This window comes from Podarcis vaucheri (genome assembly GCF_965113315.1).
Source record: "Podarcis vaucheri genome assembly, chromosome: 6".
Classification (NCBI taxonomy): Eukaryota; Metazoa; Chordata; class Lepidosauria; order Squamata; family Lacertidae; genus Podarcis; species Podarcis vaucheri.
This window is the reverse complement of record NC_138764.1, coordinates 50115880-50142697: the sequence shown is the minus strand read 5'-3', so window position 1 is coordinate 50142697 and position 26818 is coordinate 50115880. Positions and strand designations below refer to the sequence as shown.

At 42.4% G+C, this 26818-nt stretch overlaps 1 protein-coding gene across 4 annotated transcripts; it reads left to right on the top strand.

Moving 5' to 3' along the window:
- Window positions 1-4617: 4617 nt before the first annotated feature.
- PODN (podocan) lies at window positions 4618-26818 on the top strand. Of its 4 annotated transcripts, none has more exons than XM_082225658.1 (12): window positions 4618-4747; window positions 5579-5737; window positions 8608-8876; window positions 9949-10042; window positions 12308-12372; window positions 15214-15323; window positions 16315-16471; window positions 17355-17470; window positions 18336-18993; window positions 23458-23606; window positions 24896-25110; window positions 26141-26818. In XM_082225658.1, the coding sequence occupies exons 3-11, from the start codon at window positions 8613-8615 to the stop codon at window positions 25071-25073; spliced, it is 1791 nt and encodes a 596-aa protein (XP_082081784.1). In that variant the 5' UTR covers window positions 4618-4747; window positions 5579-5737; window positions 8608-8612; the 3' UTR covers window positions 25074-25110; window positions 26141-26818. The 4 variants fall into 4 exon arrangements, with proteins under 4 accessions (XP_082081784.1, XP_082081783.1, XP_082081785.1 ...); XM_082225657.1 differs by having other exon boundaries at window positions 4664-4747; window positions 5510-5737; XM_082225659.1 differs by lacking the exon at window positions 5579-5737 and having other exon boundaries at window positions 4671-4747.

The window sequence follows — 26818 nt, the reverse complement described above, 5'->3', positions numbered from 1 at the left end:
TTCATTTTTAAGTCATTCTGTTTGGCAGTAATGTGTTCTGATTTGAAAGCTTCCATACTAAATTTAAATCGATTCTTCAGTTTGAGCTGGGGTTTTTTGGCAATTTTTATTTGATTATAACCGAGTGCACATTACATAGAAGTTGCATGGTTAAGATCAGATGACACTGGAATGTATGCAACATTTGGTTCAACAGACTGTTACTTTCGTGTTAGCATGGAAAGCCACTGCAGTGCTTTGTAGATTATGCAGGCCTCTGTGTTACAGTTCATGGAGTAGGCTGTTCAAAACTGAAACTGCATTGTAGGCCAGTGAAACAAGTTGCTTTTCCTTCTATTCTGCTCTAAACAGTAGCCCAGGGTCAGAAGTCAAATGCGTCTCTTAAATGTTATTCCACATTGAAATACCTCTGGAATCCCTAAGCATTTCTACATTCTGTGCTTTAGTAATCCTCTTGCCAAAAACATTTCCCTGCTGCTGCTCTGACAGGTGTGATGTGTATATATATCCTTTTTTAAATGCCTTTGCATTGTATAATTATGAGAATCTTGGAAAAAGAGAAACTGTACTCAGTAGTAGACTATATATTATGGTAAATTGGAAACAGATGTGTATAAACAGAATATGTGAGCATCCTGTTTCAGCAGAAAAATACCTGTCTTCATGTTAGGTAGCGAATGTAATGGACTCAGGAACCAGCTGTTTAGCATAGTTTAAATTGTATTTTTAGGCACCTGATAGCCATGTTCCATCTAAAGACACATGAACTTGAGACTAGGAAATGATTGAGTCTCCTCCTCTGTAATTTAATGGAAACATGGCTGGTTTTGTCACACAAATTCATATGTTATGATTCTGGTATCTGTATATCAGTGCAGAACTTGGTGTGAAGCAGCAGTAAGACCATGGCTTGGGATGCTGCTTAATGCATTACAGAACTAAGATGGCCACTTTTCTTAGGTTAAATTTGACCACACATTTTTGACCCTGGTAAATAACAATGGTGTCTTTATACCAACTGAAGTCAGATTCACATGAAGCTTGTGCCTCACATCTTTATTTCATTTTCTAGCCTCCTAAAATGATAATAGTGATGGGAACCCAACATGATGAAGTTCATGTGCCTCTAAGCACAAGCTTCAGGTTCCAAAATTTTAAGCTAGCAAAAGATCATTTTGATAATAATTTAACTTATAATTCAGTACAGCCCAGTCTTGCTTGGATTTTCTGTTATGCTCTGGTGGAATTAAAATTTGCTTAACTTGATATCCCCTTTAAATTATTATGAGATAGAGTTGAATACATGGGTATTATCAGCATAATTCTAGATTCTTTAAAAAATATAACTCTACCCTACCCTCTGGCATAGCTGCTTCCACGCAGCTAGCAAAGTACTAGTATTAGTATTAGTATTAATTTGCATCCTCGGGTGTCTTCCTTATAAAGAATGGTGTGAAACAGGGCTATGTTCTCAGCTCAACTCTTTATGTTCTTCTCCCTGTTGCTCTCCTATGTCTTCAGCTTGACTGAAGACGATGTGTACCTCTATTCTGTTCAACCTGGCATGTCCTCCATTCCAAGACAAAAGTGTGGCGGGTTCTTGTCCAAGAGATGTTGTTTACAGATCATGCAGCCTTGACAGAAGGAAGCTCCAAGGAGGCTTTTTAGAGACGCATCAACTGTTTTGCCCAAGCCTGCATGGAGTTCAGCCTCACGATCAGCCTGAGAAAGATGAACATTCTGGATCAGGATGTCACCAGCACTCCATGCATTATCATGGAAGACCACACATTTGAGATTTTGTTGTCCTGGGCTCCACCAGGACACCAACCTCTCCATCGATACTGAGTTGGACAAGCATACTGGATAGGCAGCTACAGCAATGGCTTGCCTCTCCAGAAGGGTATGGGAGAATGTGATGCCAATATCCAACACCAAGATGAAGGTCTACCATACTTCCATGTTGAGCACACTGCTTTATGGAAGTGAAATGTGGGGAGCTTACTCTTAGAAGCAATGTCTCAATGCCTTCCATATGCACTGCATCAGGAAGATTTTGGGCATCACAGGGTCTCAAACAAAGATACCCTCTCCCAAGCTCACATTCCCACCATGTTATCCGATGTCAGCTCAGACACAATACTGTACTGTACTTTGCAGTGAAAGCAGCTAATGTGTTTGGGCAACAGTGATTAAGTGGTAAGAGACTAAATATGAAGGTGTATGTACAGGTGCAGGCTTTCAGGCGCTTGGTATTGCTGAAGAGCAGACTGAATTATTTTGCTTAAAGCCGTGCACAGCTCTCGACAATCTAAACCTATGTTCACGTTAACCAGAGAAAACATAAGGAACCACTCACTGAGGTGCTTTCTACCTATACATTTTGAGGGGCAGAAACTGCATTTAATAAAGCTGGTAGAGCTTTTTTTTTTTTAATTCTGGCAAAACAAATTCTTGTAGATTTTTCTGATGGGGAGACCTTACTATGTCAAAGTCTAAAAGCTTCAAGTATAAGCTTTCTTTTCCTTTCAACATGTATGCTGATATGGTCACCAATATTTGAGTAAAAGCAGCTTTTAATGAAAAGCTATTCTTTCTGGTTGTGATAAAAGTGCCAACTTGGGTGTTAAAGCTACTCATTCAACAGGGACAAGTAAGATTTCCACATGTGGAAGACAAACACTGAAAACAAATCCCATGTAGTCTGGAACCAATTTGTGTAATCCTTCGCAAACACAAACAGATGTGCCACTTGTCCAGGCGGCACTAGAGTTTAGCTTGAAGTCTTTGTAACTTGTGAAAAGTGGCAGTTTAAAATGCTGGACCCCTTTGGCCTTGGTTGCGCCACAGCTTGGCATTCTGCTCTAAAGGTGTTGTAAAGGTGGTCAGTGTTGGTACAACAACTGTGGTAGAAGACCCATTCTCAACCTCAGAAAAATAGCATTATTCAGTCTGCCAAATAACCATCTTCTTCTCTTAATCCTATGTGGTAGAGACTTATGCACAGCAACCGATTATTGCCCACTTCACACATTAGGAAAGACTAATTCATTGCCTAACACATTTTTTGCAGCTCTGTAATGTGTCTTCCTTCCACACAATAAATCAGATGTAGTCATTTGCCCAGGAACTCAGCCAATTTCACACTAGCGCTCTTCAAGCATTCTGCAATCCGTTGGAAGAGAGGTTTCAGAACCCATTTGGTACTTGAGGTAGTGATATCGTCCCTGTTATAAACTTGTAAGACCTGTTGCCATGGCAGAAGCAAAAGTATGCAGCACAAACACTTTATGTATGCAAAATGAGAGGTGTGTTTAAAAAAAACAACTCTCAAGTAAACTAGGTGCTGTTGACTCAAAACTGACCATCAAAATACAGTGGAACCTCTGTTTTCGAACTTAATCTGTTCTGAAAGACAGTTCAACTTCTGAAACGTAAACTGAAAACACAATACGGAAGCCTCAATACAATAGGGAAACTTAAAACAGAAGCCGTGGCGCAAGTATGGCTTCAGAAAATCGTTCCAAAACTGGAGCAGTTCTGCGTTTTCGGCATTCAAAAGCTGAAACGTTCGACTAAGGAGATGTTCGACAACCAAGGTTCCACAGTATTAAATAATGGATGTAGGAAGCAGATAGAAATTTTGCTGTTCAAAATAAGGACAGTAGAATCCCAGAATAATCTTTATACCCTTTAAAGCCTCGGCTAGAACTTTGTGTAAGATGAGATGCTTATAGGAGGAAGCAAGGCTGGCCCACAACATTTTACTGCCTGAGGTAAAACAGAAATCATATAATGGCCCTGCCACCACTCCTTCCACACTTACATTATGCTCCTCGCTTTCTAGGCACAGGTCTGAGCACACACACCCCCAGCGCTTTCCCCACAAAAGCCTGCTCTTTAATGCTAAATCGGAACAAATGGCAATTCAGGTTTCCCAAAGTAAGTGCTCAGATGCAGCACTTTGCAGCATGGACCTGTGCCTAGAAACATAGCACAAAATAAAGTATGGATGAGCCCTTAGTTTGCCCATATTGAGGTGTGGGCAATAGGAAGCTTAAAAATGCTGCTTGGGTTCAAAAGGTTTGAGAAATGCTTTTAAAGCAAATGCCAACTGAGGGCATCTTTTTCATGCACTATGATTAAGTCAGGTGTGGGGAACTGGATAAGGCTATACTATTCCCTGTTTTGATTTAAGGCAGTAATGGCCAAACTTGGCCCTCCACATGTTTTGGAAATACAATTCCCATCATCCCTGACCACTGGTCCTGTTAGCTAGGGATGATGGGAGTTGTAGTCCCAAAACATCTGGAGGGCTGAGTTTGGCCATCACTGATTTAAGGCCTCCAAACTCACCATACATACATGCTGTGTGTGTGTGTGTGTGTGTGTGTGTGTGTGTGTGTGTGTGTGTGTTTTCTGATACTGTTGTTGCATGTGTGGTCCTGAGGTCATAGAGTTCAGGCTAAACCGTAGATCTGAGTCATTTTGCATCAAGCAGCCAGTTTGCTTTATACAAATATTCACTTCCCTCACACCAGCTTTTGGGAATAGCTTAATGGTCCAGAGGTGGATCCATTCCAGTTAAAGTAAGCCAAGATTTTGGGGGTGGGGAAGGTGGAGGGAGAGGAAACAATAAGACTTTAGTCTGAGCAAATGCTCATGTGAATTGGGAAAGGAAGACTGAGGAATTTTTGATGCCCAGCAAGGACCCAAAGGGGAGTGGTTTCCTGCAGGCTTCTCACAGGTATGTTAAGGTTACAAGAGGGGAAATTATTTGTAGTGTATGGTGTCTTTTAATCCATGCCGTTTCTGTGAAAGAAAATTCCCATTTAAATTTGCGTGGTCTCTGGAAGTGCCGGTGTGACTGTGGCTCACAAATCGTGTTACATTACAGAGAAAACGTAGCTCTCCCGTGGAAAAAATGACAATGTGGAGATAGTGCTTGCTGCTGATTATGGTATCCTAAAGAAAAAGTGGCAGAAACAGAATAGGAGGCAAATGTCTCACTGAGGGGACTCCCAAGTTGCCTGAAGTCTCACATAATAAAGACCTGTCAGTATATTGGAAAGCCAAAGGAAAGGGATGGGAGGAATGAATGAATGACATCTGTTCCCTTTTTAAAATTCAAAAACAAAGAGAAAATATTGTGACACCTTAAAAACTAGCAAGAATATTACTTTATTCAGGCAACCCAAGTTGGGTAGCCACCAAAATGTAGAGGCAAAAATGTCAAACAGTTCAGGAGGCAGGACTGTCGAGAAAACACACACTCTTTGAAACCCTTTGCTCTGTCCGCCTCATGTATAGATTGCTGCTCCTTCTCCTTTTCCTTGTTATTCCTACGAGTTGTGCTGATAAAAAGTGGCTGGAAGTTTAATCTTTGTCCAAGCCACTGAATACATACAGCTATTAATTTCTCCCTCCTCTTCTGCCTCCTGCCCCCTCTTCCACTCTCTTCTCTTACATTTTCCCATATGGTGACTTTGGAAAATTCCTCTCTGCATAGGAAAGGACAGGAAATTCTCTTTGGGAGAGAGAGTTGCCTATTCCTCTCTCCCCCCCTCTCCCTTTCTAGTTCTGCTGATCACATCTGGAAAGGATCTGACTTGGGAAAGGGGGAAAGTGTTCGGCGCTTCGAGTGTGTAATTGACATGGCATGAGCAAGCGGAGCCTTTGGGGGGGCAACAAGAGAAACGCTTTTCTCCAGACACTCATCACTACCAGCTAAACAGAGGTGAGTTTTTGTTTTCTGCACTTTTTATTCTCTGATAATAGCATGACAACTTGGAGGACAGAGAACAGCTTCCTTGATTTTTTGTTTTTGCCGCGGCTGCTTGAAAACTCGTTATGCACACCTAAACATGCATAACCTGTTAATTGGAGGGTGTAACAGTGCCTCACAGCAAGAGAGCCACAGGCACTGTGCATGTCTAATTGCTTTTTCTGGAAAACAACCCCTGAACCTTCCTAGCGCTGCTGGGCACATAATTCACCACCGGTGCTGCAGATACAGGGCTTTGGGAGGCAGAGATGCTATTCTGGACCTCAAGACAAAACCAGTATGTTCTGGCTTCTTAAGCAGAAGAAACTTTATACATCTCTCTTGCTGTACTTTGCTGAGACAGGCGCCGGATTTGAGCCAAACTTTGGTGGGCTCTCTGCAGAGACTTGAGAGATGAAGCCAAAGTGAGACAACAAACCTAGGATAAGTTTATGTAACAACTTAAAGAGGAGGGGGGAAACCCATCTTAAGGCTTTCTTCAAACTGCAAAAGAAATCAGAATAGCTTGCTGGGTTTGTCAGTCTTGCCAGCAGATTTTTTTTATCCCAAGTGTCTTTCTTTGGTACCGGAGTAGTGACTGCTACAAAAGCTCAAGACAGATGGATGTCAGTGGCATGGGTTCCTTCTAGCTTCATGGTGGAGTGGACCAGGCAAAACTCTGCCAAAAGGAAAATTGAATAATCTTTGTATGACTTTATACTCCAATAAAGCACACCTGTGGTCAAATGAGATGCTCCCACTTTGAAGTGAGTGCAATTGCAATCAAATACTCATCTGACACATTCAGAAATTTACAAATTTGCTGCAGCATACACAGCATGTCAGGAAGATATGCAGTAGTGGGTGTTACAGTCCCAGAAAAGGAAGTCATTTAAGGTTTGATGATAGAAACTGGATTGTGGACAACAAACAGCTTGGATCTGGTTCGTGAAACTTAGCCAGAACAAAATCCTCCTCTTTGGGGATATTCTGCAGACAATGGTTTAACTATTTGCTCTGTCACATGCTTACTGAGTTGTTATGGGCAAAAGCCTCTCTCTCTCTCTCTCTCTCTCTCTCTCTCTCTCTGAAAATGGAGAAAACAATAAACAGGGAAGTAACATGCAATTGTTTTGGTGGCATAGAATCACAGAATTGGAAGGGACCCTGAGGGTCCTCTAGTCCAAGCCCCTGCAATGCAGAAATCTCAATTAAAGCATATGTGACAGATGGTCATCTGTTGCACATGGTTACAAGCTGAATTACAGTAAGCCATGACAATCAGAAGGTTGTATGAAAGGACTTACAGAAGACGTGGGTTTTAAGGAAGGATTGGAAAGAAACGAGAGGCGGCACCACCCAGGTATTGGAACAGGAGGAGCTAAGTTTGCAGGCAGCAGGGATGTATTAGGAATGTCAGTGAAAAAGAAAGATAATGCAGTGGTGTAGAGGCAAGGGCAAGGAGTTTGTGCTGGACCTGGGAACAGGCAGGATGTTATTGTAACGATTTAAGGAGTTGGGGACACGTGGCCAGAGTAATGAGAGGTGAATGATTTTGGGAACCAAGTGCAGGATACAGGTGAAGGGACCAAGGTGAGGCAATGCAAGACCAAATATAAGGATGCAGTAGCCTAGTCAAGAAAGATGCAGATCAGAGTGATTGCAAGGGAACAGATAGGATGCAATGCTGCAACAGGTGATGCAGCACAACAAAAGTGGGTTTAGGGCAGCGTGACTGGTTCTGCCACACTGGGCTCTGAGCCTAGGGGGCGCTGCAGGGTGTTGCTATGATGTGGATTGAGCAGAACGGAAGGTGAGGGGGCGCGTTCCGAATTTTGGCCTTACACAGGGTATTGGTGAAATTTGAAAGACCGAAGTCTGTTGCTGCAACACGCCGTGTCTATAGCTTGAGTATGGAGAACAAAGGCAACAGGCCTGTTCAACTGGGTGGATGGCAACTTTGTCAATTGATAAGGAAAGAATACAAGGAGAAGAGAAAATGGGAAGAAATGTGAGAATTTCAGTCTTGGACATACTGAGCTTCAAATGAGGGGGGTGTCACTTGTCAAATCCTAGTGCTGCAGCTATAAGAAAACCTGCAGCTGTCAACATTTCACCTTTTGCACAGCTGCTAAGGTAAAGAAGCTTTTGTCTTTTCTTTCTGGTGACCCCACTTGGGAAAGGGAGAAAGCTAAGCATCTTCTTGTATTTGCAAATCGTCCTGTGTCAACCTGTGACTTAGCACCGGGTTGGAGAATCTTTTCAGCCCAGCCCTGAGGTCCCCAACTCCTGACGGCGTCTGCAAAGCTAAACTGAGAAGGGAGATCCAAGCAAAGGTTGAGGTCCTGCTTGGATCAGCTAGACTGGAGTTCCCATTCCAAAACTCCTAAACTCCAGAGTGTCGCCATGGTTCGGTAGCTCCTCAGTGGAAAGAATCCCAGTGGGGCTTGCATTTGGTGTCAGATTTCAAAAGCATTAAATACAAGCTCCACTTGCCAAGGGACAATCAGAAGTGCATTTTAAGACTTCTGACTGTTTCTTTGCAGGTGCAGTTGTATGTTGTCATATATGGGGGGTGGGGTGGGCATGGCTTGGTGAAATGGCCTCACAGGCCAAATCAGAACCCCCCGACCCCCAGGCATGATGGAGCCAATGGACTGGAGGTCCCTTTCCAGTGACTTAGCAATTAAGTCACACTTCCAAGCATTTAATCTTCAGGGTCTGGTAGTAAATGAATTGTCAGATGTCCATATTCCTTTGTGCCATTGTAGAGGTTCAAGCCTACCTTTAAAAAGAGCTGCTATTAACAGATCCCCAACTCACTGATGTTTCCTTGATTTCAGTGGAAATGTACTTAAAGTTCGGGTCCCTGTTCCCTGTGCTATGGCTCTTGGCACTTAGCTCCAGCAGGATTCAAGCTCGGAAGAATGCAGACAGCAATGAGTTCCCAGAAGATTCATCGGAACTAATAGACCCAGAACGTAATTCTTTGGCTCCAGATTGTCCTAAAAAATGCACTTGCAATCCAGAAGGAATTGTGGATTGTGGAGGGTTTTCACTGAAAGAATTTCCCATAGATGTACCAGAATTGACAAGCCACCTTTCCTTACAGGTATTGTAAAACTAAACATGGACTGCAAACTGTTTGTGGGATCAGGCCCACAGTTTTCTTGTAGCTGTTTGTAATGATGTTTGTACAATACAGGGCCTAAAGCAAAGGTATCAGGTCTGGCTAAAGGAAAAGGTATTATGAAAATATTGATTTGTGGCCTATTTGTGGAAGAGTGCAGTGTGAGCTAAGGCATTCTTAACTTATTGTACTAGTCATACAGGGTGCTTCCAGATAGCTTGTTTACTGCACATTCATCCTGGTTTGTTTGCAGGGAGACTAGATGACAGCTATTTAATGAACATTCATTCTGACTTATTTGCAGGAGGTTAGATAATGCAGCATCAAAGCAAGTACTATCATACATTTCCCAGTGTATTTTCCCATCACTTTTCTAATCGCAAAAAGTCCAATCTTTTGGGGAGGCGGGGTTGCTGTGCAAGTCCTCCACACCCTCAATTTAACGTCATGTGAGTGTTGCTGTTGTCAGGCTGCAGGATTCAGTCTGGAAGTGCCCCTAGACACTGAGCTATATTATCAGTGAGGATGCAAAATGCTGCACAAACATACGTTGTAAAATTCAGTAATCTTCCATATTCCACTATGGCCTGCATCCAAAGAACTGCACGACTTGTCTGCATTAAGGAATGCTTGGGCTTACATAATAGCCACCCACAACCTTCTGTTGGGGGTTTTCAAAGCAGTTTGAAATAGGACGTGGGTGTTTGCACTTCAAAAAGAAAATCCTCGTTTTTTACAAAATCAGCTGGGCCAGTCCAAGTTCTTGGGTGCCTCTAAAGCAACTCTTTCATTCTGGCCCATATGATTTGCCTGGTTCTGTCTTGTGCTCTCTCTCTGTGCATGTGTCTGCTGCAGCACAAGCAAAAGCTTGTGCTCCAAAGCAGCTGCATCAGCAGGACAGAAGGCTGAACAGCTCCATCCCACCAGCCCATTTTAGAGAGAAGCGATCCTGCCATTCAAATCCAGGTGAAGATTCTCGGGAGCACCCTTTTGCTTCAATGGGGAATGTTCCCATGTGCCTCGAGGTATTGATAAATCTTTTCACTTCTTTCAGAACAATCAGATAGAAGAAATCTTTCCAGAGGAGCTGGCACGTCTTTACAGGCTAGAAACACTCAACTTGCAAAATAATAGACTCACTTCCAAAGGTAAGCTGCAAAAATCCAGACTGGCCTCTTAACTCCTGATTCGCTGTCTTTCATTGGACTAGGAGGAATGTTGATGCTTGCCAGTGACTAACACTGCATATCACCCACGAGGAGGAGTGAAATGTAATTTGATCCCCCTTTCCTTGGCTTAACTCTTGATAGTATTGTGAAGCCCTAATTTCCGGAATTTATAAGTTTGGTGCTATCCACATGCACAATATGTAAAAGAGCTACGTACTGTACATACAGATCTACAGAGAGAAGAGGGTGGGAAAGACAGAATGAAGGCAAACACTTTTGTGCATACTCAGAACTCGGTTATAGTTGGGGAGGGACACAGGTGGCGCTGTGGTGTAAACCACCAAGCCTCTAGGGCTTGCTGATTGTAAGGTCGGCAGTTCAAATGCCTGCAACATAGTGAGCTCTCATTGTTCTGTCCCTGCTCCTGCCAACCTAGCAGTTTGAAAGCATACCAGCGCGAGAAGATAAATAGGTGCTGCTGCGGCAGGAAGGTAAACGGCATTTCAATGCGCTCTGACACTCATCACGGTGACCCGTTGCACCAGAAGCGGTTTAGTTATGCTGGCCACATGACCCAGAAAGTTGTCTGTGGACAAACGCCAGCTCCCTTCGCCTGAAAGTGGACATGAGTGCCTCACCCCATAATCAAATTCAACTGGACTTAACTTTCCAGGGGTCCTTTGCCTATAGCTGGGGGTGAAGATTGAAGGGATGTGGGTCACATGGAAGAAGTGGGTTTTGAGGAGGGGTTTGACGAGGGGAGAGAGATAGTACGTGCAGGGACTGTGGAGTTGTTTAAGGCAGGCAGAAGGCGGTTTGGGAACTTCTGGTAAGATCTCATTGAGACAAAATGAGGCAGTTGCCTCAGGCAATGGGTGTGTGTGTGGATTTGCATTCCCAGCCTCCTTCCCCTTCACCCACTGGCCTTGCCAGACAGCTACTGCCTGCCCACACAGCTACTCACATTGTATATATGTAGTTCTGCAGATCCATTCCCTGCTTTTCCCCTCTCTGCCACCACCATGGCCCCCACTTGCTCACCTCTTCCCCTCATTAACTGCTTGCATTGGCCATACCTCTGCTCCCACTCCTGTTTGTCTTACTCTGAGGAAGGCCAGGGATTATTCAGAGAAGGTGTTCTGGGCAAGATGGATAAATCTCTATCCAAAGTTCTGATGGCGCAGGAAATCTGGGCCCTTCAGAGTGAGGCCGAGCAGAGGAAGAGCCAGAGGCAATAGCATGGCCACTGGTGCCAGCTCATTAGTGGTGGCAAAACAATTAACAAGGAAGCCGGGAAAGGAGCAGAGAGGGATGCTGGTGAAACACTTTGTGTTGCCTTTGTCTCTGGATGATTTGCAGCAGATTGACATAATTTTCCGCGGTCACATCCGCACTATAGTTTAACCGCACCCCTTCCCAAATTATGCTGCTACAATTAAGAAATCTTGAGGAGAATCCAGGTGTGTGCTTATGTGTGTTCAAGTCTGGGACTGAAAACTAACTAATGGTCCAAGCTTATGTTTGAAAGCACCTTGTTGCTTCCTTCTATGTGAATGTGAATTCTCCCCCTGCCCCCCCCATTCCAAAAATTCAGTTGGTGGAGAAACTTCAGGTCTACACTCTCAGTAAAAGCCTTTTACTGGAGACCACATTTAAAAGAATAGGAGACCTTTGGTTGTCTGAGGGCAGGCATTGCCAAATAGCATGGGCTTCATGTACATGTCAGTCTTTAGAGATCCACTGAAAATGCTTCACTGTAAAAAGAAAATAGTACCCTGATTGTGGACACAAGTAAAAATGTTCACCTACACCAGCCTACTCTGCAGATCCTTAAAGGCTAAGTCTAATCCACATAGTTTGTAACAACTTGTTTTTATTTTGGGATGCAAGCATGCTCACAGTTAGTTCTATGTGTCAAAGAGGGCTTTGGCTTATATTTGGGGCGGGGGTGGGGGGAGCTGCATAGGAAGCTACATTTGAAACTGAGGGGACTTTCAAAAGCAAATTGTAATCTGGAATGACCTGCTGCTCAAAACACGAAAGAAATTCTCACTGGAAATGGTGAAACCTTTGGGTGTGCCTAAAGTAGCTCTTTGGGTTGCAACTTACGTAAAGATAAAAATTAAATACGAATCTGATATTTCTAGTCATTTTTTAAAGGGGAAGAATGATGGTCATAGATTTAGTTGCTCATTGGCGACTCCTGAGGGGTACTAATTGTCAAAATATTCCTATTATTTGAAGGACTTCCAGAAGAAGTGTTTGACCAGCTGGAGAACTTGAATTACCTGTATCTTGCCAATAATCAGGTAAGCAAATGTGGTCTTACAAGAGCTGCTGTTGGTTATGTGTGTATGGACTGGGGACCAGGAACCCATTCAGCCAAGGGCCACATTCCCTCATGGGGAACCGTGGTGGGAGCAATAGATATTTCTTTTGGACTTATACTGTATTCACAGGATTTTACACCCACACACCCCATCTCCACCCAGGCAAATAAGAAGAGCGATGACATTTCAAGGACACAATCTGGGCAGGCAAGAGCACACAAGGAGTGCACGGAGGAAAATCAATGAGGGGTATGGCATGGAGTCTGGACAGAGAGGTCTAGAAGGTCACATTTGGCCCCTGAGCTGGAGGTCCCCCACCCTTGGTTGAGATAAACACTTTACCTAGTTTCTTCATTTAGTATTGCTTGAGAAATTCATTATTTGCATGAACTGACTGATCCCAGAGAGACGAATGTGTGGATCAGGACAGAGTTATCTATGTTGCAATGCAATTCTTGGCTCGAAAAACATATACCGGTAAAACTTATGAAATGCCCATTCAGAACAAAATACATTTGGAAATGAATATTTTGTGAGACAATATGTTGAAAAATACTTATTTAAATGCACATGTTTTAAAGTTAGAAATGCAGATGAATTCAGAAACAAGACAGAACGGACTTATGAAAAAGTACCTGTGAAACTGACATGAGTTGAAAGAGACTGAATCATCCTTTTCTTCGTAACTAAAGAGTAGTTTGACAGTGGCTTGCTTTTCAACTGTATTCTTTTGGCTTAGAGTGTTAGAACTTTAAAGATGCAGTAGGGACCGTGACGTGCTGCAGACAGACAGCAGTAAATAGTTTCATGGTGTTCCATAGCTGTGGCCATTGAAACTTCCATTTTCCACAGCACTGACTGTATTGGTGTAGCAGTAGCTGATCATTGACAATCGGAGTGGTTATCATATCAAAGGAAACTGCATTGACTCCACCAACTCTTTCAAATGAGTTTACCCTGTTGTGGGTTAGGTGCAGTATCAAACTGCTTCTCCAGTAACATCATGTCCTTTCCTCCCATTTACAGCAATTTTCCATGTAACAGTTTTGGCAGTGAACAGCTGCAAAAAAAAAAAGAAGAACACGAGCCAGGCTGTGACTAATATTCCAAAACGTTTCTGTCCAATTCCACACACACACACCCAGCTCTTTGTGATAAAATGGCCATTAACCTCCCTGTTCCTGCTGCAGAAGAAAATTGTATCTGAATAATAGAAGCAAAACTTTGAATATGGTATACACATGCAAACATAGCTTGGTAGTTCTACATATTCAGAACCACTGTGAACATACTGAGAACTAGGACACTGAAGTAAACAGTGCAGGATAGCCAAGGCCCATACTGAGCATGAGGGCAAGGATATGCTGGAGACAGGGTGCTTTCACAAGAATCATGTACTGTTATGTGCTTGGCAACTTTGACTAGAAGAGCACATATAAGGCTTGACGATAATATATACCTATGCCAAACGGAAAAAAAAAATATCTGTAGCAGGAAATCTAAACTTCATCCGAGAAAATGTAACTTCTGAAACAGTATTAGAAGTGGGACGTGCAACAAAATGTTGCAGCGTCGAGTGTTTCTGGTTGGGATGCCAGGCAGCCTGCCATGCCCTTCTCCTGGATTCCATTTCTGTCCCAAAATGTCAACCAGCATTCTATGAAAACTGAGCATATTCAGTCTTCATTGGACTGTTTTGGGTGAATCACCCTCACCTCAGTGGTCCCCCCCCCTTTGAAATTGCTTTTGTACTTGAGTAAACCTTGGAGCTTCACTGAACCTGTTGATACATATTTTTTTTTTGGCAGTACCACTTTGGCTATGAAAGCAAAGCATTAAAAGTTACATAAGCCGAACGTAAAAAAATATATAGTGGGAATATTGTACGCACATTTGCAATTTGAATCTCCAGAATTTAATTTCCCAACTCATTTTTAATTTATTTATTTTTAAAGAGACAAATTCCTGGGTCTTTCCTGTTGATAATATATGTTAAAACTTAAAGCGACCCAGTTCCCCAGCCTTGTGTTATTGGCAGTCTTATTAAGGAACCACCTTGTCAAATGTAGTACAGTACTAAAATCTTAAAACTAACAGGATTCATAAGTAGGAATTTTGAAAATAAACTACATTAGAAGAGCACACATTTAAATTTTCCACAAGCAAATTTGTATTAAGAGCATATTCTTTCTGAATAATTTCATTTCTTTCACAATATGTCTTTCCTCTGTTCTGTACAATGCTCAGCTTCCAACAGACACTAAATAAATATTGAATAATATATTCATAGTTTGTCCATTACAATCCAACATGTCTGCAGACAAGGTTACAGCTCACAAAGTAAACCCGTGTCTTTCAAAGATAGTGTGAGAAGAAGTACCCTTCAGAAATTTGATGAAAACTCAGAGGGGGAGCCTGTCATATGCTCTTGTTTTCTCATGAGATTTTTCCAGGAAAGGTCACTGAACTATTTCTTGAAAGGATTATAAACGTAGCATAACATTTATTTACTCTCTGAATCCACTATTCCCCCCCAGTATTAACAAAACAAAATATGTCTCAATACAAACAAAACTCCTTCCAGGGATGCTGAAACAAAAAATTAACTGTTTCCTACAGTGTTTACTTATATTTGTGAGGAAGACAGAAATCTTCACTGCTGTGAGGGAGCTCCACTTTTCGGAGCTTGACCTTGTTAGGTTTCCTCATTGAAACAAATAGCCTGATAATCTTTTGTTGCAAAACTGGCAATGGTGGCAGTTTGAAGCCTTGTGTCTCAGACCACAATATCCTCTTCTGGCACCATATTTTGTTTTCCAGCTCACGGCGGCTCCGAAATGCCTCCCGAGGACCTTGATCAGTGCTGATTTTGCAGCCAATAATCTCACTAAGATTTATGAGCTCACATTCGGACAGAAGCCAAACCTGAGGTAAACAGAGGGGTTAAGAGGCAACTGCAAGAGGAAGAATGTCGCACTGCTTCTGTGGCAGATGGGGGAAAGTAATTGTTTAGTAAAAACCACTTGCGGCCTACAAATTGTAGCCGGAGGAAGAGAATTGTTTATCTTTGAAGATGAATTAATTCTGGTTGCTTCTGCTGGATGTCGTTTGCATGCAAATAGCAATTGTGCTGGAAAGTGTCGCAGAATACTGTAACAGAAATTCAGCTCATTGGCTTTGTGATCCGTTTGTCCAGGAGTAGAGGTTCCCAACATCACCCCTCAAAGATTTGCTAGCAAATACTTCATAAACAAGAATAAGGAAGACTACATAGATCAGGTATGCGGCCCAGTATTTGTTGGACTGTAGCACACATCATGCCTGATCATTGGCCATGCTGGCTGAGGCTGATGGGTAGAACGACATTTGGAGGACCACAGTTTCTCTATCCAGTAATGAAGTCTGATACAGAATTCTCCTCCACAATTTATAGTTGAGGTTACCTTCAGTTTAGGGAGTTTGGTTTTGGGGGGTGAAGCTTTCTATTGGGGCTGCGGCAGGAATAAAAAAACTAGGTGAGTATCAGAGCTTCAGTCTTATGTAGTCTTTAAGTTTCAGGATCTGAAGGAATAAAACTAGTGGATCATAATGAAAAGCAATGAGTGGCTCCTTAGGAGGCCTCAGGGCTCTCAGTACTCCAGCAACCAGGGTGGGTTAGTAGCCCGCATCCAAAAGGATGGCAATGGGTAGCAGTCATCAGCCTGTATTTAAGGCAAGGGCAGGCAACATGACCTGGGGGCTCAGCCCAGCCCCCCTAGGTTTCCCATCTGCATCCTCACAATTGATCCCAAGGCTGAATAAGGTGAGGAAGAGCTCCTGATCAACAGTTTTTAGAGGTCATTTCCAGAAAACTTTATGAAACAAAACCAAGTAGCTATATCTGCACTCATTCCTAACTTAGTCTATTTCCCTTTCCGGTAGGTCAGTGTACCTTCACAACAATAAACTGGAAGATGCTGGGTTACCAGAAAGCATGTTCAATGGTTCTGATAATGTGGAGGTCTTGATCATGTCCAGCAATTTCTTAAAATATGTTCCAAAGAATTTACCATCAGCACTGTATAAATTACATCTAAAGGTAAGATGGCAATTCTATTACAGTAGTTCTTCTCCTTGGGGATAGGATTGTGCTTCTTTACATGGCAGGAAATCACACTTTGTAAATCTGATCCCTTTGAAATCACCACATGTCTATCTAGCTGTCTGTCTGTTTTTCTGTCTATCATGTTTGTGGGTTGTGCTCTCTGTCCAAGAGTATTTGAGGAATTCTGTGGCTAGGAGTGCTTATGCCCAACGTAGGCTTGTTTGCCAGCTACAGCCATTCCTGGACTGGCATAGCCTGGCCTCAGCTGTGCACAATCTAGTGACCTGCTACTTTATGCACTTTACATGGGGCTACCCTTGAAGGCTGTCTAGAGGCTGCAGCTAGTAGCTGTCAGCTAGCGTAGAATGCAGTTGCTATGCTGGAAAGTGGGGTACTTCAATGGGACCGTGTGACACAGGTCCTGAAAGCACTGTACTAGCCAAATTCAAGGTATCAGTACTAGCATATAAATCATCATCATCATCATCCACAAATTGCTTGGGACCCAAGTAGCTAAAATAGCACCTTTCCCAATACCAACCACCTCAGACCCTACAATTGGCAGAGAAGGCCTTGCTGGTAGTACCGCCACTAGAGGCTGCCCAGTTGGCGCTGACCTGTAACAGGGCCTTTTCAGTGGTGGTTCCCCAGTTGTGGAATGCCCTCCCTAGTGAGGTGCATCTGCCTCCATCGTTATTAATTTTCAGAAGGAATTTAAAAACATTTCTATTTATCCAGGAATTTGTTAGCTGCAGAAAACTGTTTTTGGCAACTCTAATATCACTGTACCACCTCAGAGATGTCCACCTTGTACTTTGAGGACTATGATGTTAGGATGAACAAATTCATGATCTACTTCCTGTGTTTCTAATGGCAGAACAACAAATTGGAGAAGATTCCTAAAGGAGCTTTTAGTGAGCTTTCAGGACTTCGAGAGCTGTATTTGCAGAACAACAAACTGACAAATGAGGGCATGGACAATGAAACCTTTTGGTGAGCATGTTGATTTTCTTTAGTGGATGTCAGCCACATGTTGCCTTATAGCTATTCTACTTTGTTAATAATTTGTCAACACATTAAGAACAATAACAACACATCCAATCTCCTATAAGCTGTGTTTTTTGTGGTATTATGGAGTACTGCCACCTCTTCTCTCTTTGCTGCCCATGGCATCCATTTTGTGCTGGCACGCACAACATTTTTATCAATATATGAGTATTGACCCTTTTTTTAAAATACCCAAAACAGGGCTGCATATGAGAATAACTTTCCCTCTATTTTTGTTAGACACTGCGATTGAATTGACTCAGAAATCGATTAAGTTATCTCTGAAAACAACTGTTCATTTTCTGAGCTAATGCAAAGCTCGGAAAATAATCCCACACTCTATGCTTCCAAGCACCCAGAATCAAACTCTGATTTTGTTTCCTAGTTTAGAGTTGACGATTAAACCACAGTTTCCTGACTGGGATATAAAGGGAAACTGTGGCTTAATGAGTATGGAGGTCTTTCATTAGATCCTATGAGTAGTTAGAGGAAGGAGCATAAATGTTTTTGCAGAACACTTAAGTTCAAATCAAAAGCTACTAAGTTATTAAGTTAGGTTATAAAGTGGAGGTGGAACATGTGGGGCTGATGGAGCCCAACAATCAGCTAATCTTGCTTCTGATATTGTTAGACCCCATCTTACATCAACCCCAGCAAGCTTGCCTAAAATTAAAAGGTCAAGGATGATGAGAGATGGAGCCCAGCAACAGCTGGAAGGGCACAAGTTTCTCACCCCACTTTATAGATTTCCATTCATTTTTTTAAAAAAAGTTTAACTAAGAACATTCATTTCACCCCTTTTTCTTCCAAGGAAACTTTCGAGCCTTGAGTACCTGGATTTGTCCAGCAATAACCTTTCCCAGATCCCAAGTGGCTTACCTCGAAACATCGTCCTTCTCCACCTAGAGAAAAATGCAATTAAGTCAATAGGCAGGGATGTCTTGACCCAGATCAAGAACCTGGAATACCTTCTGCTTCACAATAACAAGTTGAAGGCCCGGGGGATCCACCCTCAGGCTTTCCATGGCCTGAAGAAGTTACACACAGTCCACTTGTACAACAACCAGCTGGAAAAGATCCCCAGTGGGCTGCCCAGACGGGTTAAAACTCTTATGATTCTTCACAACCAGATATCGGAAATTAACAGAAATGATTTTGCTACCACTTATTTTATGGAGGAGCTAAACCTTAGTTACAATAAGATCACCAGCTCACAGATTCACCGGGAGGCTTTCCGTAAGCTGAGGCTACTGAAATCTTTGGATCTTTCAGGCAATAATCTCAATACCATGCCTTACGGCTTCCCAAAGAACCTGCTAAGCCTGAAACTGAAAGTGAACGAGATCAGCTCTATTCCCAGGCGCACGTTATCTGGGATGTCAAAGCTGCAGGAGCTGTATTTGAGCAACAACAAATTGAAAGTCGGTTCAATATACAGTGGGTCGTGGCAGGATCTCACCAGTCTCAAGGTACAAGCATGTCACTGATATTGTGTGACTATTTCATTTAGACATAAGCACAGAAAAAAGTCAATACATCAGCAAAGAAATCCAACTTCCGTAATTGAAATAGATTTTGCAAACAGAAGGAATTATGCAAATATACTTACTATGAAAAGAAAAGGAAGTAGAATGTTGTGTTATTTCACCACAGAATCTGGAAGCTTGGGGCAAGGTCTAAGGGCAGTACATAAAGGCAAAGGGGGGGCATAGGTGTGTTGAGACGCAAAAAAAAAGGATGGCAAGAATTATAAAGAGACGAACAGTTGGTGTTGTACAATAGCATTTCAAAGAGAGATTTTCAAGGCCTCCAGTTTGTTTTATAAGACTAGCAATTATACGATTAACAGTACATGCAAATGAGTTCAGTTTTCAAGTGTAATAATTTAAATTTGAAATTGGTTTGAGGTAATGAACTTCATTTACAGAAGTACAGTTTTCAGCTAAGATTGTGAATCTCTGGATCAGAGTGAACACTGTGTGTAAAACTCAAGGAAATGGAAGCAGGGAACTGGGAAATATTTATCTCCTCTGATCTGAAGATTGGTCCAAATGGGCTAGTTACAGATGTAAGAAATTCTACCAGGATGGCATAGTATTGGTGCAGAAAAGCTATATGTTTTGGAAGTTGGTTTTCAGATGGGATGTTGGAGAATTCCATCAAAAACAGAAACAAGAGTGGAAATCCCCACAGTTTGCATGTTCATTAGAGGTTAGGAACAGAAATCACGTAAGTGAATATGAGCAGTGTTCAGTGTCATTGGGTTTCTCTGTACACAAATGTTATGTACATAATTACATTATTTGCTGTATTGTGTTTGTCATTTACCTTCCAATGAAATGCATTTAAATTAATTATGTAATTATGTAATTAATTTCCTAAGTTAGTGAGACTAATAATAACATAGATTTTAGTGAAAGCTGAACTGCAGTGAAAAGAAACAGTGCTGACTGCAATGGACCCAGGATGGAACGGATGTCACTGCCTCCTCACATCTCTACTTTTCACTCAGATGACAAGCCTGTAGAGCTGTTTCCAGATATGAAAAGAAGAAAAATATCAGAAGTTTTCTCAGGAAAAGGTGTCTTCAGAGATATTTAAGCTCAGCTCTAGAACCTACTGGTTTCCTGAGACAGGATGGTCAATGGAAGACTCCAGCATCTGCACAGATGTCTTATGTTGCTCTTCCATAAAGATCTATTGAGAAGGTCCTGCTGGCATAAAGTTTAGAGAACCAGGGTTATATGAAAATACATTCATGGTGGCTGCTTTACGGCCATTAAACTCTCCTGGAGACCCTGCAGATTCTGAACCTGAGCTTTTTTGGAGAAGCATTGCAAACCCTTGCCACTAAGTATAGCTTTCTGTAACTTTGGTTAAAACGGTAGAGAGGAGGGCATATGTTAAAATGGCTCACACACTAGGCTCTATAGTTCATTAAAACACACACAAACACACAACTTTGTGGTCTTCCAATCTATATAAAAAAGTTAGTGGTTATTGAAGACGCAGATTATTACACTGCCCCACCCCACCCCACCCCTGCCAGATGAGACAGGTGAGAAACAGTAAGTTAATGAATATGGGTTTAGGTGTCAACCCTGGGTTTTATTGTTATTTATTTTCCCTTTTAAACAACTCTGCTTTTCTTGGCTCCAGTTGGGACCAAAAAGCAAAAGTGCCCAAGTGGCATATTTAGCCAGAAACTGGCTGAACTAGTTTTTCATAGAAAGATGTTTTTGCATGATTTCCAGCTCTGTTTCTCCAAAGCCAAATATATTGAGTAATCTTTGTGTGAGAGCTTGAACTTCTGGCTGCTTCTCCAGTCTGCTGATTCCAGTCTGGAATGTTCTTCAGAAAGGCAGAATCCTTTAATTATATAAATTTAATATTTAGCTCATTTTCTTTTGAGTAGGGCCCTGTAGGAATTGGGGGAAATTGGGGGGAATTGGAGCACTGCCTTTCGCAGAGCTTTGCTTTGCCTATACCCATAGGATTTTTTTTGGGGGGGGGAATTGTTTGTTTAATAAATTTGTGAGAAGACAGACAATGACACCGTTTAAAGAATGGCGCTTGTTCTAAGAACAGGAGCACTTTAAGCCCCCAAAGATCTGCTCACTCGACACTTTCCCAGATTGAGGGTGGATTTTTCATTATCACAATCATTTAACATCACCCGTCTTGAAAAAAATCAGCCTGGGAGGAATTCAGCATTGCTCTATGTGTAAATCATTATGTCAGCGCAAACATTTCAGCTTGCTAGGTGGAATTATCTCCCCATGGGCTGTTACTTTTTTCTTATAAATATATACATAAACACACACACACACACACATTGGATATTCATTTAATTCCTGATGTTCATCGTAAATTTTATATTAACTTGAACCTTGCATAGCCTATGATGTAAGTAAATTGGAGTTGAATTACCATACAATCAATGTTAATGTTGGCTAATGGCTAACTTCATCACATCAGCAGTCAATCAATGAGGCAGAGTGTACCCACTTAGCAGACAGTTAAGATCAAACTTTGACAGTGGTGGTAGCTGACTAAAAATATAAGAAGAGATGTAATCATGTTAACAATAGTCTAAAAATAAAAATAAATCTGATATTGAGACAATCTGCAGGAAGTCACTGAAAGCAAGACCACTTCACAAAGATAGCAAGTTAGCAAACTCCGGGCTGGTTGAGTCCTCAGCCCACTTGTAGCACATTTCTCCACCATCCCTACACCTCACAAAGCTGCAATTCCTTTCCCTCCCCCCCCACCTTAGCAAACTACAGTTCCCAGGATTCTTCAGGGGAAGTCATGGACTTTAAATATATGGTGTATACGCAGACTTAGACTTACTTGCAAGTAAAGAAGTGTTTTCTTCTATAATAACATTTGTTTCTCTGTAAAAATGCTTCATGCAAGTATGTGAATTGTGCTCTTCATGAACGACCTCACTGGCCCAGACTGGAGAGGTTACTGTGAGACAGCTCACTCAGGAGGTTAGTACAGTGGTACCTCGGGTTAAGAACTTAACTTGTTCCGGAGGTCCATTCTTAACCTGAAACTGTTCTTAACCTGAAGCACCACTTTAGCTAATGGGACCTCCTGCTGCTGCTATGCCACCGGAGCACGATTTCTGTTCTCACCCTGAAGCAAAGTTCTTAACCTGAGGTACTATTTCTGGGTTAGTGGAGTCTGTAACCTGAAGCTCTGTAACCTGAAGTATGTAACCCGAGTTACCACTGTATTCTGTGTTTGGAAATTTCAAGTTTTCCTGGGAAGCCCTAAACAGTAGGAGCATACACTAGGCCATTCTCTCCTATCACGTGTCCAGAATGTTGAGCATCTAATGCCAAACACTGTTGTACGTGTGCAGATTCAACAGCAGAGCTGCAGCTGTTACTGTTCGGCGCCAAACACTGTTGTACGTGCTGCAGATTCAACAGCAGCTGCAGCTGTTACTGTTCGGCTGACCAGGCTGTCAGAACAAAGCTACAGGAAATGGTCCAAGAGGAAGAAAGTTGATGCAGAGGCAACCAAGGAGGGAACCTGGGACTGCTGCGCACTTGTTGCTATGGCCACATTTCAATACAAATGTCCAACATTAGGTGGCCCAAAAGGAAGGGTAATTGACTAGGATGAGATACAGGGACCTGAAAGAATGGTTTACAAGGCACAGGAGAACAGGCAATACAGTGGTACCTCGGGTTACATACACTTCAGGTTACATATGCTTCAGGTTACAGACTCTGCTAACCCAGAAATATTACCTCAGGTTAAGAACTTTGCTTCAGGATGAGAACAGAAATTGTGCTCCTGTGGCGCGGCAGCAGCAGGAGGCCCCATTAGCTAAAGTGGTGCTTCAGGTTAAGAACAGTTTCAGGTTAAGAACAAACCACCGGAACGAATTAAGTACTTAACCCGAGGTACCACTGTAATCCAAAGGACCAGAGAAGGTGAAAGCAAGGGCCAAAGGAAATAAAGCTGGGCAAAAGACAACTGGGAAAGGGAAAGATGCTACATATTCAGCTACAGGGCACTGATGTGGCCACATTAATGAACTTGCTTCCAACCATTTTGTGGGCATCTCACCAGGCGCATGTAATGAAATTGGGCTGCAATCCTAGTATACTTCCCTGGGAATAGGGGAGAAATCCATTTCAGTTCACACTTAAAGGCGACCTTACCTAATTTGTTCTTTCCAAAACAATACACACAATGCTTGTTTTGCATGGGGGTTACGTTCCGGACCCTGTGCATGTTGGCAGAACCTGCATAAAGAGTTCCACCAGTTGTACCCTTGCTTACACAAATTTCAAGTGCCTAGGTACTCAACATTTTTGTACAGTATAATCAATCTAGCCCATTTCAAAGCAAACTGATTTCCATTAATTACTTCCAACTAATGTTGTGCTGTCTGTTTTTTCTTTCAGATATTAGACATAGCTGGCAATCAGCTGACTTCTATTCCCTCTGATTTGCCAGAATCTCTAGAGTATCTGTACCTCCAGAACAACAAGATTACCACAGTGCCAGAGAATGCCTTTGAATCCACACCCAACATAAAGGGAATTTATCTCAGGTTTGTAGTCCAGAAGAAAGGTTCCCCTGCCTGACCGAGATGCATCCAGTCAAGGGCAAGGCTGAGAAAACTCTTCTTTGGAACACCTAAAGTGTTTAGACAGGCCTGGTGGGATTTGTTGCATGTTAAGTTGAACAACGGAATACTACCCACTCAGTGCTGTATCTAAAATTGCCATTAAGAGTCTCCTCAGTTTTATAAGCGGTTGATTATGTGGCATGAGGAGATGCAATTTAAGAAGTCCCAAAGCCCTCTTGGTCATGCAGAATGTAGCTGTGTGATTGTTGAATTCTGGCCTTAGCACTTTGCAGGTAACCAGGGTACAAATGACCAATGATCCAAACGTTCAAATTACTTTTGCTAATCCAGATGTGAACATAAGGAGAATTCTACTGGATCAGACCAAAAGTTGATCTAGCCCAGCATTGTGCTTTCACAAGTGGCCAACTAGATGCCTATGGGAAGCCTATAAGCAGAACATGAGCATGATAGCATTCTCCAAATCATAGGTAAAGGTAAAGGGACCCCTGACCATTAGGTCCAGTCATGACCGACTCTGGGGTTGTGGCACTCATCTCACTTTATTGGCCGAGGGAGCTGGCGTACAGCTTCCGGATCATGTGGCCAGCATGACTAAGCCACTTCTGGCAAACTGGAGCAGGGCACAGAAACACTGTTTTCCTTCCCGTCGGAGGGGTACCTATTTATCTACTTGCACTTTGACGTGCTTTCAAACTGCTAGGTTGGCAGGAGCAGGGACCGGGCAGGGACCAAGCTCACCCCGCCGCGGGGATTCGAACTGCCAACCTTCTGATCGGCAAGCCCTAGGCTCTGTGGTTTAACCCACAGCGTCACCCGTGTCCCTAATCATGTTCTGCAGCAACTGGTATCCAGATGCATTCTGAATTATGACCAGTTAACCAAGTTGGGAGCCATCACTAAATTTTGTGAAAGTGAGTTCCATCATTTAGCTATGCAGTCTGTAAGGAAATACTTCATTTTGTCTGTCTAGGAGACTAGATGGATTGTCTCTATCAGGGCTGTCCAGAAGGTAGATCAGGATCTACTGGTAGATCTTTGGGTTAATAACAGTTTCATTATAATGGAACAACCTCCCCCCTCACTCCTCCTGCATGTGTTCTCCTAGTGGTTCTCCTGACGTCCCCACAGCTAATTGAGGGGACCTGGGGGTGAGGAGAATTGTACAAACAGGAGTACTTGCACTGGCTTCTTCTAGTGGGACTACTTACTAAGTTCTAACACCAGAAACTCTCTTTTTTATCTTCAAGGTTTAACAAGATTGCATTCAATGCAGTAAAAGAAAGCACATTCCAGAGGCTGAAACATCTACAGGTGTTGGACATAGAAGGAAACTTTGAATTCAGCGACCCTTTGAAGAATAGGGACCATTCGGAGGAGGAAATGGAAGAGGAGGAGGAGGAGGAAGAACAGGAGGTCGAGGAATAATGAAGATAAACTTTGATTGAACCAAGTGTATCACATGGTATAAAATTACTTTCAATACTATTCTTGTTATACTGTCTCTTTACACAACCTGCTTTTCTATGGCACCCCCAGGCTGTACACAAAATAATATTTGTGACCCAATTCTGTTAGTGATTGGGTTGACAGATAAATATATATGAAGGTGCATGAATGTGTGTTGGTACAATGTCAGAAGTGGACACATCACCAGGTGACCAAGTGTTGCATAGGGATAGCAATATGTGCCCCAGCAGTAATGCCTAATCCCTTGTGGCTTTCTGGAATGGCACAGTTAACTCACACATGGTGCTTATATGTTTGTTGTAGTTACATCAGTTTTCATTCCCGATCCTGTAGCTCAGATGTACTTTCAGTTCATAACCACTGTGGGATAGCATTATTCCTGTATGAGTGTGTCCTGGGAGCATAGAAAACAGCCTCTCTGTGGCTATCTCTATGCACTGGCCATACTTGCAACGGCACATAAAGAGGTATTTCTGTGGCTGCTGTGCAGCATAAAATGTAAGAAGCTGTTGTCTCCTGAATCAGATGAATCTTTGGTCCATCTAGCTGAGTGCTGCCTACACTGATTGGCAGCAGCTCTCCAGTGTTTTTGAAAGGAGTTTCTCTGTCATCTAGCTGGAGATGTCAGGAGTTAAACCTGAGCCTTTGGGCATGCAAGTGCTCTACCACTGAGCTATAGCCCTTTCCCAGTTTTTAACACTTATTTTTTCCTGAGTCTGGGGATTATTTGGAAGACTTGTTTTTATTCAAGATTTTATTTTCTTTTTTGTTTTTAATGAAATTCTTAAGTCCTTTGCTTCTGATTTCCTTGTTATTAACCACCCTAGATAACTGGATAGAGCAGGCTTTATAAAATCTAAGCGAATACATTTCTGCCTTGAGTTCTGATTCTTTGCTTAAGTTCTTGACTGCATTTTGAAAGGTAGCTGCCAGCGTTATGAACTGGGATAAAAATAAATGAATAATGAGCTGGGATGAACATGCAACAAATACATGATTAAAATTTTGATTCTCATGTTTTTCAGGAACTCCTTCAGCAAAGCGGCATGCATCCCTGTGTTTATGTATCTATATATATCTGTATCTCCATAGATATACAGAGAGCAAACAGTGCAATGAATTTCATGCAGGCGGTTGGCTCATGTGATGGTGCTTGGCCAGGCCAGCTGAAGAGAGTCTGCTCATGTTGGGGGAAGACCCCCAAGTGCCACCCCATGTCTTATACTTCATCTTGTCCAAGTACTTTCTGGATCATCAGGGATTCTGGGGGAATTTTCAAAAGCTGGCTTTTGTCCCCCTTCTGTCACTTCTCTCACAGTTTTCCTATGCAAATGAAAGTGAAACTCTTTAGAGCAAGTTCCCTCAAACAGCGTTTCTGTGTCACTGCATTTCAGTGAACCACTGCGCTCAGTGATGGGAGAAGGGAGAGCATCCCGTGTGGTTTTGTTTTGTAGAACAACCTGAGGCATCTCAGAACCATCAGATGGCAATAAGACTGACTTACCACACTGGACATTTCTGTCCCCTTTTTTTGGTTCAGTTCAGTATGTATATTTGGATTAAGAAAGAAATCCTATTACGGCTGGATCCCATATATAATTTATCCCCATTCCCAAAGCCTGCAATATGCACCCACCTTTATGAAGGTTTAAAATATCAAATTATTATGTTTTGTGAAAATTAAAATATATTTTTGCCTTTGA